The sequence below is a fragment of the Leishmania panamensis genome (assembly GCF_000755165.1).
Source record: "Leishmania panamensis strain MHOM/PA/94/PSC-1 chromosome 29 sequence".
NCBI classification, from domain to species: Eukaryota; Euglenozoa; class Kinetoplastea; order Trypanosomatida; family Trypanosomatidae; genus Leishmania; species Leishmania panamensis.
Window position 1 is genome coordinate 402,815 of NC_025875.1, and position 10,687 is coordinate 413,501.

Sequence of the window (10,687 nt, forward strand, 5' to 3'; positions counted from 1 at the left end):
GTGACTCGGCATATGAGAGCCAAGTTGTGCCTCTCCCGCTCTTGTGGGAGGGGTGGGGCACGCGTGCGTTGCCAGTGGGAGAGGGGGTCCCAGCGCTTTTTTTTCATGTATATTCTCTTGCCCTCTCGCACCCCCGCTTGTCTCGCTCACTCTCTTTCTGTAGCGGTGGTTGTGTGAGCAGGAGCTGCCCCAACGCGCCGCGCCGAGTACTGCTTGTTTTTTCCTGTTTTTCTGGTGATGTGCTTTCACAGGTGCACGTTGGGGGTGGTGTGTTCCCTCGCTGAGGTAGCTGCATCTTTTAGAGGCCGTTCGACGTCGTTCCTTTGTTTTTTTTTTCTGGTGTTGTTTTCCTCTTCCGCTTGTACCACTAGCCGCTGCCACCTAGATACGTGCAGTACCCCCATCGCAAGTTTCTCTTCACACAGCCCTTCCTCCTTTCCAAGGCCTACGCCGTTGGCCCATGTGCGTGTCTTCTCCCTTCGCTGCGATGTCGCCAGATGATTTACATTTTCGTCTCTTATTGTGCGCTCTATTCTTTGTTGGCACCGCCGTCGTTTCTTTGCTTCCTTTTCTTTTCCGTGCACGTGCTCGTGTGCGTCCCGCCGGGGGGGCGCTAGCGCCTTTGCTTGTTTTGTCCCCCCCTCCCTCCCTTCCCATGTGATGCTTGATTCTTTTCACTGCCAACGGCCTTTCAAGCAAACACGCACATACACCGGCCAGAGCAGGGAGGGGGTGGGGCTCCGCAAGGGCGCTGGCACACTAGATCTTGTTGTTGTTGTTGCCAGCATCTTTTATTTTATGAGGCGTAGAAAATCATGACAGTCGCGCAAGGCGGAGGTGTGACGGCTCTCCGCGGTGAATGATAGGTACCGGTAAACACTTCCTGTGGATGTTTCGGCGCCCTTCTTCCAACCGTACGTGACACACTCTATCCTCCTTTGCTTCTCTTCCGGTGTGTGTGTGTGTGTGTATCAGCATACACAGTCCAGGATACGCAGTGGCCATATTTAGCAGTTGGAGTTTACTTATCACCAGCAGCGCAGCGGCGCGATTGTGAGCGACAGTCGACAAATCATCGCAACAGTAAGAAGGGAAATGCGGATATCGAAGAAGCGCTTGGCCGCTGTGGGAGGGGAAAGGAGACTGACAATTTCATACCGAAAAGAGTGCCAGTCCTCACAACGGCGCACTGTGAGGCGTCTCTCGGTCCTTGGGTGGCACATGCGATGGCCACACTGGGTGGTTGTTCACCTTCCTTCAAGAAATGAAGCGAATCTGTGCAAGAGGTCTTACCAGAGTGTTCGTGTGCAGCATTCTTTTCTTTTCTTTTCTTTTCTGGATATTTGCGCTTGGGTGTCTGCGCGCTTCTAACGCCAAAGCCGGTGCGTGCAGCTCGTTGGATTTATCCCCGTCTTTCTGATTTCGTACTCCACTGTTTCTCTACTCCCTCTTGCAATCCCTCACTTTACTTGACACTACCCTTTCCTGCTGTTTAGGGACTCTTTCCAGGTAAAGGCAAAGTCTCCATCTTTGCTCGCACAACTGCGTGTAAGCAGAGGCCACATCATGGTGACTGCTAAGGATCAGGGGCTTCACTCTCTTAGATGGTCTGCCACACCTTGCAAACCAGCTGTGACGCTGACAACTACTGACTTCCTCTTTGAGTCTTATCGTTGCTGATTCCCAGCAGTCAGCACATTAGGTTTCAAGAACAAACACGTCCAGACCATCTTACCACCTCTCCCTCCCTCACAGCATGCCATTGGCCCACCATGGATGAGTTTGCAGAGTGGGGCGAGGGTACAACTGGTATCGTTGCAGCAGACAGCACCTACACCGAGGGGCTCGACTTCGATGAGTATCGTGAGCAGCTGTGGCAGCTCAATCAGCGCGATGCTGTCGTGTGCCTCGTTGACTGCAACGAGGGAATGTTCGGAGCTCTGCCTGCTGGTGAGTCGACAACGACGACGTCAGTCGGTAAGAGCGGAGCAAGTTCACCAGCGCGCACGCGTGGCGTCGTGAGGCTCAAACTCTCCACCACTGGTCATGAGGCGACTATGGGTAGTGGTGCTGTGGGTGACTCTGACGCAGCCGTTGGCTTGTCTTCTTCTTTCTTCTCCATGTCGATGCAGAGCATCCTCGCACTGATGAAAGAGAAGATCATATGCAGCAGCAAGGACGTCGTGGCGATTGTGCTGTACAACACACGGACGCCGACCCCCTCGAGGGGCTTCCGTGGGGTCTACGTGATACAAGAGGCCGCTCGCATCGGCACAGAATGCATGCAGAAGGTGGAGCAGCTAGAGGCAGCTGGCGCTCCCGGATCTGCCGCTTACGAGGAGTTTAAGGCCCACATCGGTCACTGGCCCACTGCATCGATGTTCCCCGCTCCCGCCGCGGCGTCTTCGGCGAGCGGTTGCGCAGAGACGAATACTGCTCTTCCGACGCCGTTGAGCGCCTCTCCCGCATTCAAGTTCAGTGAGGCACTCTGGGAGGTGCAGCGCATCGTGCTGCGCCTCCGTACCATGCCGGATATTTGCCATCGGCGCCTCTTTGTCTTCACAAACCGCGACAACCCAAGTGGTGACGACGCCCGGGAGTGGAGCCTGTGCCGCAGTCGCGCATGCGACCTAGGCAAGGAGGGCGTTGTACTTGAAGTTTTTGGCTTCGGCAACGCTGGCAGTGGCGGTGGTCCGTACCCAAGCGGCAGCTCTGCAGTCGCAGATACGGCGGGGGACGCCGGTCATGGTAGGCAGTCGATCTCCTCTACAGCGTCAATATGCGCAGATGGAACGGACCGCAGCAGTAGGAGGAGCTCTGCGCGTCCGCTCTTCACTGTTTCCAGCATGTTTGACCAGTCGCTTGACCCTACCACTGCCGCCACTGGCGCTAATACCGGCCAGAGTGGACCCAGTCAGTCCGACTCACCTTCTTTAGCCGAAACGGGATTTGTGCCAGACTTCTTCTGGGGACCACTGCTGAGGGAGATGCAGGCGGCCTCTGCACGATTCAGTGCCAATGGTGACAGTGACAATATGGCGGCGCTGACCGAGGCCCGCGATGAGGCCTTTGTCAGCAGGGGTGGAGGTTCGATCAATGTAAACGCTGGCAACGGTACACTGCAGCAGCTGCTCGACTCTGTCATGCGTCGTGCAACTGCGCAGCGTCCCTTTCGGCACTGCCTGCTCCGCATCGGCGGTTTCTCTGGAACGGCCACTGGGTCTCTCTCTGCGACGACAGCGGCCGAGAGAGATGCAGAGAGGGCGTCGCGAGCTGCTGCCGTGCCCCAGATGGCGGTGAGTCTGTACACCCCTTTCGTGCGCGCTCGCCTTCCGCCGCGAGAGTGGCTGGATAAGCGCACGAACCGCATGCTTCACCGCGTCGTTCGCCTGCACGCGCGTACGAACGGAGGTGATGGGGACGATGGTGGCGTGTGTGCGGGGCACAAAGAGGGAGCCGGTGACAGCCGCCCAAATCAGCTGCAGCGCTTCCGTAGCGAGAAGGACCCCACGGAGGAGTTGATGACAGGGCAGGAGGACGTGCAGCTCGGCGATCTTCGTTACTACGCACCGGCTGGGAAGGAGCGAGTCTACTTTACCATGGCGGAGCGCAAGAGAATTGTGGAGGTGGCAGCTGCCGGGGCTGAGCCTGGATTCACCGTGCTGCACTTCAAGGATCTCGTTGACGCAGTGAAGCGGGAGCATTCCGTGGGACGGAGCTCTTTCCTTCATTCGTGTGTGCAGCGCGGTGGCGCGCACTCGCATCGCTTGTTCGTCCTGTTTGTGCGCCGGTTGCGTGCAAAGAAGAAAGTTGCGATTGCCCAGTATTGCACCTCAGCCGGCTCAGCGCCGCGCCTCGTAGCTCTGGTGCCATCGCCAGACCTGACAGGGCATCCTGAGAGGCGCGATCAGGTGCCAGTGGATGGGTTGGGGCTCTACGTCGTACCTCTTCCCTACGCCGAGGATCTGCGTGCCGTGCCGGAGCTACGCGCTTGCACGCTCACCAACAAACACGTCACCCCTGTACTGGAGGACAGCTCCGTTGATCCAATGCACCTCGAACTTGCAAAGCAGCTTGTGAGTTCGCTGACAGTGTCTTACCAAGTAGATGCGGTACTCAATCCCGCGCTGCAGCGGCAGTACCGCAAATTGCAAGAACTCGCTCGACGACTCTTCCCATTATCAGTCAATCCCCTGTACCTTGATGTCGAGACTAGTTTGGCGAGGGTGGAGGAGGAGGACGCTGGTGCTGAGGACACCGATGAGGCGCCGTGGGAGCTGGACGGCACCCTTCCCGACTATGAGGGCATGAGGAGTTTCGCAGCACTTTTCCATAGCTTCAACAAAGAAGTGCTGGGAAACGACTACGACGCTTTCCTTTACTGTCCCCATCCGCGCGCGGCAGCCATGGCGACACGCCGGCCACGCGGTGGCGCAGCGGAAGTCAGCGCAGCAGGAGGGTCAGCTGCAGTCTCTACCGAAGAGGACGGCGATCCTGTGCCTATCGAGCAGGTCATTCGCCACGCTGCCGCTGAGAATGCGTGGGAGGGGTTGATTATACCCCAACTCAAGAGGTACCTGACGGCTACGAACGTGAGCGCCGGTGGGGCAAGACGCAAGGCGGACCTGATCGAGCTTGTCAAGCAGCATTTTCCACCGCCATCGTGAGAAAAATAAGGCGACATCAGAGAGCCTCTGCGCATGTCGCGGAATGACAAGGTTGCTGTGGTCGGTGGTGGCGGACAGTGGGGCTACTGTTACTCCTCTGCAGCTGCTCTGCCCTCTCCGGCGCTCTTGAAGGGGTTGCTTTCTCTCACCTTTTTCTGTTTTCCCCTCGGAGTCTCATACAGTCAATGTGGCGCCGCCTCTCCTGGCTTCGTCGTTTTCCTCTTCAAATTTGCACGCTGACGCCGTGGCATCAATCGGTGCACGTCTCGTCTGTTTTGCTCGTGCCGACTGTTGCCGTTCCTCTTCGTTGTTTTGTTTTAAGTTAGAGACTTTTTTCTCCAGCGTCAACTCGCCTCACCGCCGCTTGCTTTTGCGCGCCTCTCCGTCCTCGTCACTCCGCCTACCGTGAGCGTATTGTTGGCCTCTCCCCAGTCCCCCCACCCCCCGTCTCTCTCTCTCTGTATGCCTGTGTGTGAAGTTCTCTATGTTATATCAACACTCTCTTACAAGCACGGACGCATCACTCAAGAGGTCAACCCCCCCCCCCCCCCCCCCACACACACACCCATTCGAAAACGATATCAACGATGTAGGCCTCGGTAGCAGCCGCAGCAAACCCTGCTGTGAAGTGGGGGCTACGAGGAAAGAGGATGGCAGGGGCAAAATATCCAGCAACAGCGGCGTGTAGTCTACCTACCAATGCCGTGTCCCTTATTCTCACTTAGGACTCTGCCAAGGTTCGAGGCAGCGGCGCATAGGCTGTATTCGCATGCCCGCTCTCTGTGCATACGGCGGAGCGTGGCGGGCTGCCACTCTCTCCTTACCTGTGTCTCGCTCCTTCCCTCCCCTTCCACATTGTGGCCCCCACGCACCCACTATGCGAGTGCCCTTTGGTGGGCCTGCATCTCTTTGCCTGCTTGTCTGCCTGAGCGCCCGACACACCCGCTCTCTACCCCATCCTGGCTTTCTCCCCGCTTTCTGCAACTCCGTCTCTTCTCTTCTGACCTTTGGCATCCCCACCCGCGCTCCTGCGCACACCCCTGCGCGAAGGACTTCCCTTTTTTTGTCCTCGTGGAGCTCTTGCTTGCCGCTTCCTTCCTCCCTTCCTGTATGGGCTGCCGCTCTCTTGTGGGAAGGGGGAGGTACTCGCACGCATCGATGGCAACTGAGTCGATTCCTCACTCTTCTTTGCATCTTCTCGTGGCACTTTAACAAATAAACAAACTTCTGTGTTGCGATCCGCTCGAGAGCGTGCGTGTGTGTCGCGCGCTCTCTCTCTCTGTCCCTCCCTGTTGTTGTCATCGTGGCCCATAGAGCGTTGCGCTCTGTATTTACCGCCTTCCCTCTTCGCTTCTTCTATGAGGCAGCACTAAGCCGAAGCACGTGGGCCTCAATCTCTTCGCTGCTCGCGTAGAGAAATACAGACGCGTGCATGTGCACCCACACACAAGTGGCACTCCCTTTTCTTTTCACGTCCCTTACGCGCACTCTGGCACCACTCGGTTTGCCTGTCTCCGCTGCCTTCGCCCCGTTCCACTGTGCGTTTCTCTCCCCGCTATTCCTGCTTTCTATCATTCTAACCACGTCGATAAGCAAGGCATGCACACGGGCTTCCGATACTCCCCCTTCTCCACGCCTTACACCCTTGACTTGCCACGCTGTGTTGTTGGTGCCTGTGTGTATGCGCCAGTTGTTTCGTCTCGTGCTGTTTGCTTCTTAGTTGGCCTGCACGAGAGCATCCCCAGCTGCGCACGCGCGCGAGTGTGTTCGCTGACTGGACTTTTGTTATCCGTTTTTTTTCTTTATTTCCCTCTCACCTTCCTCGTTTTGCTAGACACAAATGTACGTGCCTAGAACACCCGATCTACAATCCCGCACCGCATCGCTGCCCCCGTCCGGTCCTCCTTCCCTTCCTCCCTCGTCAGTCCTTTTCACCGCCCAAGAGGCGGAGGAGAGTATCGAGTTCATTCAGAGGGAGCTCTCGCGACTTCTGCGGGCGTGCGAGTACAGGGAGAAGCACCCTTACGACATCTTGAAAAGGAGAGAGGATGATAACCTCGGCGAGGCAGTGGCGCGCAGTGTCGGTGGCAGCAACGGTGCCTCTTCGTGGATCACGTCAGCATCAGCGTCGCATAGACGCGGCTCAACCGCGCCCTTGCTGTCGGACTCAGAGCCACCACTCAAAGTAGGTCAGCTCAGCACCACCTCCTCTTTTCCATTTGGCCTTCATCGCAATGATGCCGCCGAGTCAGCGTTGTTCTCTGCTGCCGAGATCGGTGCAGACGCGAATGCTACAGTCACAGCGGCAAATCTCAGCGCTGCTTCGTTCTCCACTTTCGAGAGGCGCCGTATCGCCCATCTCCTGGGTCGTGTGGCGCTAGAGATCGCTGCTGTCTGGACGTACGTCCGTCAAGGCGAGCCGCTTCGCGGTGCTTCACCAACGGATGTCCCCACGCCAACCTCCTCGGTCCCAACGACTGCACGCGGGACGGCGCAGCTGTCAAGTGACCGCAGCACAGCCGCACCTGCAGTGTCGCCCTCAACACCAGCGTCTTCGACTGTTGACGGTGGAGATGGACGTGCCATCGCGGCAGCCCACCTCAATAACGCAGAGGCTGGCGTCACAACACCTGCGGTGATGCGGTGCTCTGTGTGGGGCGAGACACCCCAAAAGGATCAAGATGTTTGTGGCGGCGGTCCTGCAGCACAAATTACCGCACTGCGTGAACTGATCGCGACAGCTGCTGCTATCCAACGCTCTCTCGGGGTGGCGGGTGGCGGCGGCGGCGGCGGTGAGAGCGCTGGCACAGAAGGTGCCGCCGCCGCCGCAGGTAGTGTGAGGGTGAAGACGCCTCTGGAAGTTGCTCAAGTGACATCGCTAACATTCAGCAGTTCCTCCTTTGGCGACGTCACGGAATGCATTCCGGAAGTAGCGGGTGTCTTCGTTGGCACGCAGTCTTGCCGTGACTCCGCCAGCGTTGATGCGTCTTCTGTTGTCACCGCGGCATCGCCAGGCTTCCCGTCAGCCCTTTCCAGAGGTCGGACAGCAGCACCAGAGGGTGCTGAGCAGCACAGTAGCGAAGGCGACACGACAATACTTGCAACGTCTGACAGTACCGCTGTGTGCCGGGTACGCAGCGGTGGCAGTCGAGTAAAGCAAGGTAGTGCCACCGCGTCTTCCATCCCCTTTTACCTGCGCGCCTACGTATTCAAAGATGGTACTGGCGGCTGTGATGACGAGATAGGTAACTCCAGTGAGGGGAGGGGAATTCATGGCAACGAAGGCGAAGCAGCAGTGCTGAAGTGTGCCGACAAGGGCGTGTCTCGTTCCAACAGCGCAGGCAGTGAGCTGCTTGTTACCTCGCACGACGACAGCTATCAAACACGACCGTCCTCAGTTCGCTCGGTCATCGAGCACGTTGCCCGAGGGAGCCACCTCAGTGCCGCGGCGACTGGCACCAAACCGAGTTTACACGGCTCAGCAGCTACATCTCTCACGGCACCGACATACGTCGGTGGCAGCGGCGGTGCGGCCACGGTAGTGGAGGCGCTCCTGGACGCCGATACAGTCTCCCACAACTCGTCACTGCGCATTCAACGCGTCCTCTCAGCCTCGTCGCTGCGTTCCGCTTCCCTCATGAGCTCGCCGCTTCAGGAGCCGCAGTTCAGCACGCAGCGGCCACAGGGGTACAGTGGTGGGAGCGCCAGCAGCCAACCCAACGCAAGCGTCTCGCAGCGGTCACCAGACTCGGCGGAGATGTCGCCAGCCGCTGCGACCGCCTACTTACGCAGCGCGAGTCTATTTCGACGACCACACCGGCTCGAGGTTCCCGTGAGCCGGACGCACTCACTGCGCCGCGCGCCGTCAATTCCATCTCCGGTGTCGGTGGAGGGGATCAATTTGGGGTCTGTGCCTGAGGTGACGCAGCACAGCGGCACACTGAAGACGGCCCCCGGCGCGCATGGAAACTCCTCTGCCGCATTATCTCACCTGGCGAAGACCACTGGTGGCCCGCACCTCAGCAGCGGCGGAGTTGGCACCTTGCGAACGTCATCGTGCTTTGCTAGCTTTCCGCCAGTGGCGATGGGCGCCAGCACCACAGCGGACTCTCCCCACTCGTCTGTTGCGGGGTTGCATTTCAAACGGGTCATCTCGCTGGACTCCGAGGGTGGGTTGTGGCCGCAAGGCTCATTCGCCGACTCGCTGGAGACGAGTCAGCAGAAGGTGGCGGCTCTTCAGGGACGGGCATCAGGGTCCACCATGGAGGCGACTCTCTTATCATCCCCGCTGTCGCAGGGGGTGGGGCTGGTGACTGTCACAGGAAGCCATAGTGACCGCTACGGGGCTTTGACCTCCCCATCGGAGGGCCAGTGCGGGGGTGTGATGCCTGTTGCCACGTCCTTCTCAGACCACCGCAGTTCTGTGTTGCCGCCAGGGAGAGCGGAACTCTCGCAAAGCCACTGTGGCGCCCCCAATCCCACTGTTTCGAGAGCCTCGGCGGTGACAATGCCGTCTGCCGTGCTCGGCTGCTCGTACTCTCGGCCGCGTCCAGCAGCCCTATTGTCCCCCGCGCACTTTAGCTTGTCTTATCAAAGTCGCCCTAACGACGCCGTAACAATACCAACAGCGTTCGCGCCCGCACCGACCGCCGCTGACGATAGTTTCGCAGCTGACGGACTGATACCGTACTCGTACCGCATAGAGGAGGAGATCCTCACCGAATTTCTGCGCTGCGTTCACGACCTCACTCGAGCCAACCTCACCGATGCCGAGTTCGACTCCCTTCAACTCTACTACTTCCTTCCAGGTGTGTCGCTGGTGACACCGGTGGTCACAGCTCAATCACTCTCGTCCTCGCTGCCACCACTCGCACCACCGTTGCCTCTCTTCAAGGGGGGTGAGCTGGTGCCTCTGCGCCGCGGCAGCCTTGATGTTTTTTGTTCTCTCATTCGGGAGCGATTGGCGGCGGTGTGCCACAACCTCCGCATTTCCAGCGCCCCCTACTTGGCACTGCTCTGAGCTCACCTACAGCCCAGAGGGATGCATATATAGGGTGTGCTTCAGAGGAGGGTGAGAAGCAAGGACGCACCATGGTGTTGTATCTGACTATTGCCACAGAACTCGTGTAGGCCATCATCTTACTTACAAGCATATTTCGTCGACTCAATAGCTGTTCTGACTGAGTGGCACCGTACACGCTTCAACTGTCATCGAAGGCGCATCGACACAAGACGTTTGACGCACGTATTGTTTGTGTGCCTATGGGCTTCTTTAGACTCTCTGTAGGAGCTTAATTTACTCCCAGTTGTGCATGTACGCCACTTCGCTTCTTTTAGCTCTGACGAAGTGGCACACTTCACTACCCCCTCTACTGCCAATCGAAGGGTGCAAAAAGAGAAGCGCTGCGGCAGACCAATGGACAGGGAGAGAGAGCGAAAACGTCTCTCTCTCTCCCTGACCTCTTTTCTCTCTCGATTCAACAGTGCTGCACCACCAGCGTTCCCCTCCTACTGAAGCGCACTGTCTACCCTTTCCCCATCTAAGTTCCCTCGCTGTCTATTAGTGGGCGCCCCCTATCTCCTTTACATCACTGGCGCTTCTGCGCTGTTTATGGCGATCTGCGTCTCGCCAGGTTTGCCATCAACATGCCATTCCTTCCTTATATCACCTGGCACCCTACTCGAGCACACAGTTCCTGCACAGCATCGCTTTCTCGCTAGATGCTGTGCAGGAACTGTCTTATTCACAGGCTGCTCATGAATAAATCGATTCACCCCGCTACGAATACCCAAGGAACGGTGTGTAACCAGGGGGAGAAGCTGACAGCAGTTCCTCCCCTTCCTCCCCACTGTGTGTGTATGAGTATGTTTGCATGTCCCCGTGCTTGTGACCCCTCCTCTCTTTTCCCCTCGCGCCGTGCAGCTCGTCCATTTTCTTCCCTCTCCCTTTCTCATCCCTCCTTCACCTCCCTTTTCGGCGTGTTTATAGAACATCTACGTTACCCTCAGCTTTCTCCAAG

The 10,687-nt window shown here is 58.0% G+C and overlaps 2 protein-coding genes across 2 annotated transcripts; both read left to right on the forward strand.

Moving 5' to 3' along the window:
* Positions 1-1,772: 1,772 nt before the first annotated feature.
* Positions 1,773-4,667, forward strand: LPMP_291100 (KU70 protein, putative; the record flags this gene model as incomplete). Its single annotated transcript, XM_010702416.1, has 1 exon — positions 1,773-4,667. One exon carries the CDS (start codon positions 1,773-1,775, stop codon positions 4,665-4,667), a length of 2,895 nt encoding a protein of 964 aa, XP_010700718.1.
* A 1,840-nt stretch (positions 4,668-6,507) lies between these two features.
* On the forward strand, positions 6,508-9,687 carry LPMP_291110 (hypothetical protein; the record flags this gene model as incomplete). Its single annotated transcript, XM_010702417.1, has 1 exon — positions 6,508-9,687. One exon carries the CDS (start codon positions 6,508-6,510, stop codon positions 9,685-9,687), a length of 3,180 nt encoding a protein of 1,059 aa, XP_010700719.1.
* Positions 9,688-10,687: the final 1,000 nt, after the last annotated feature.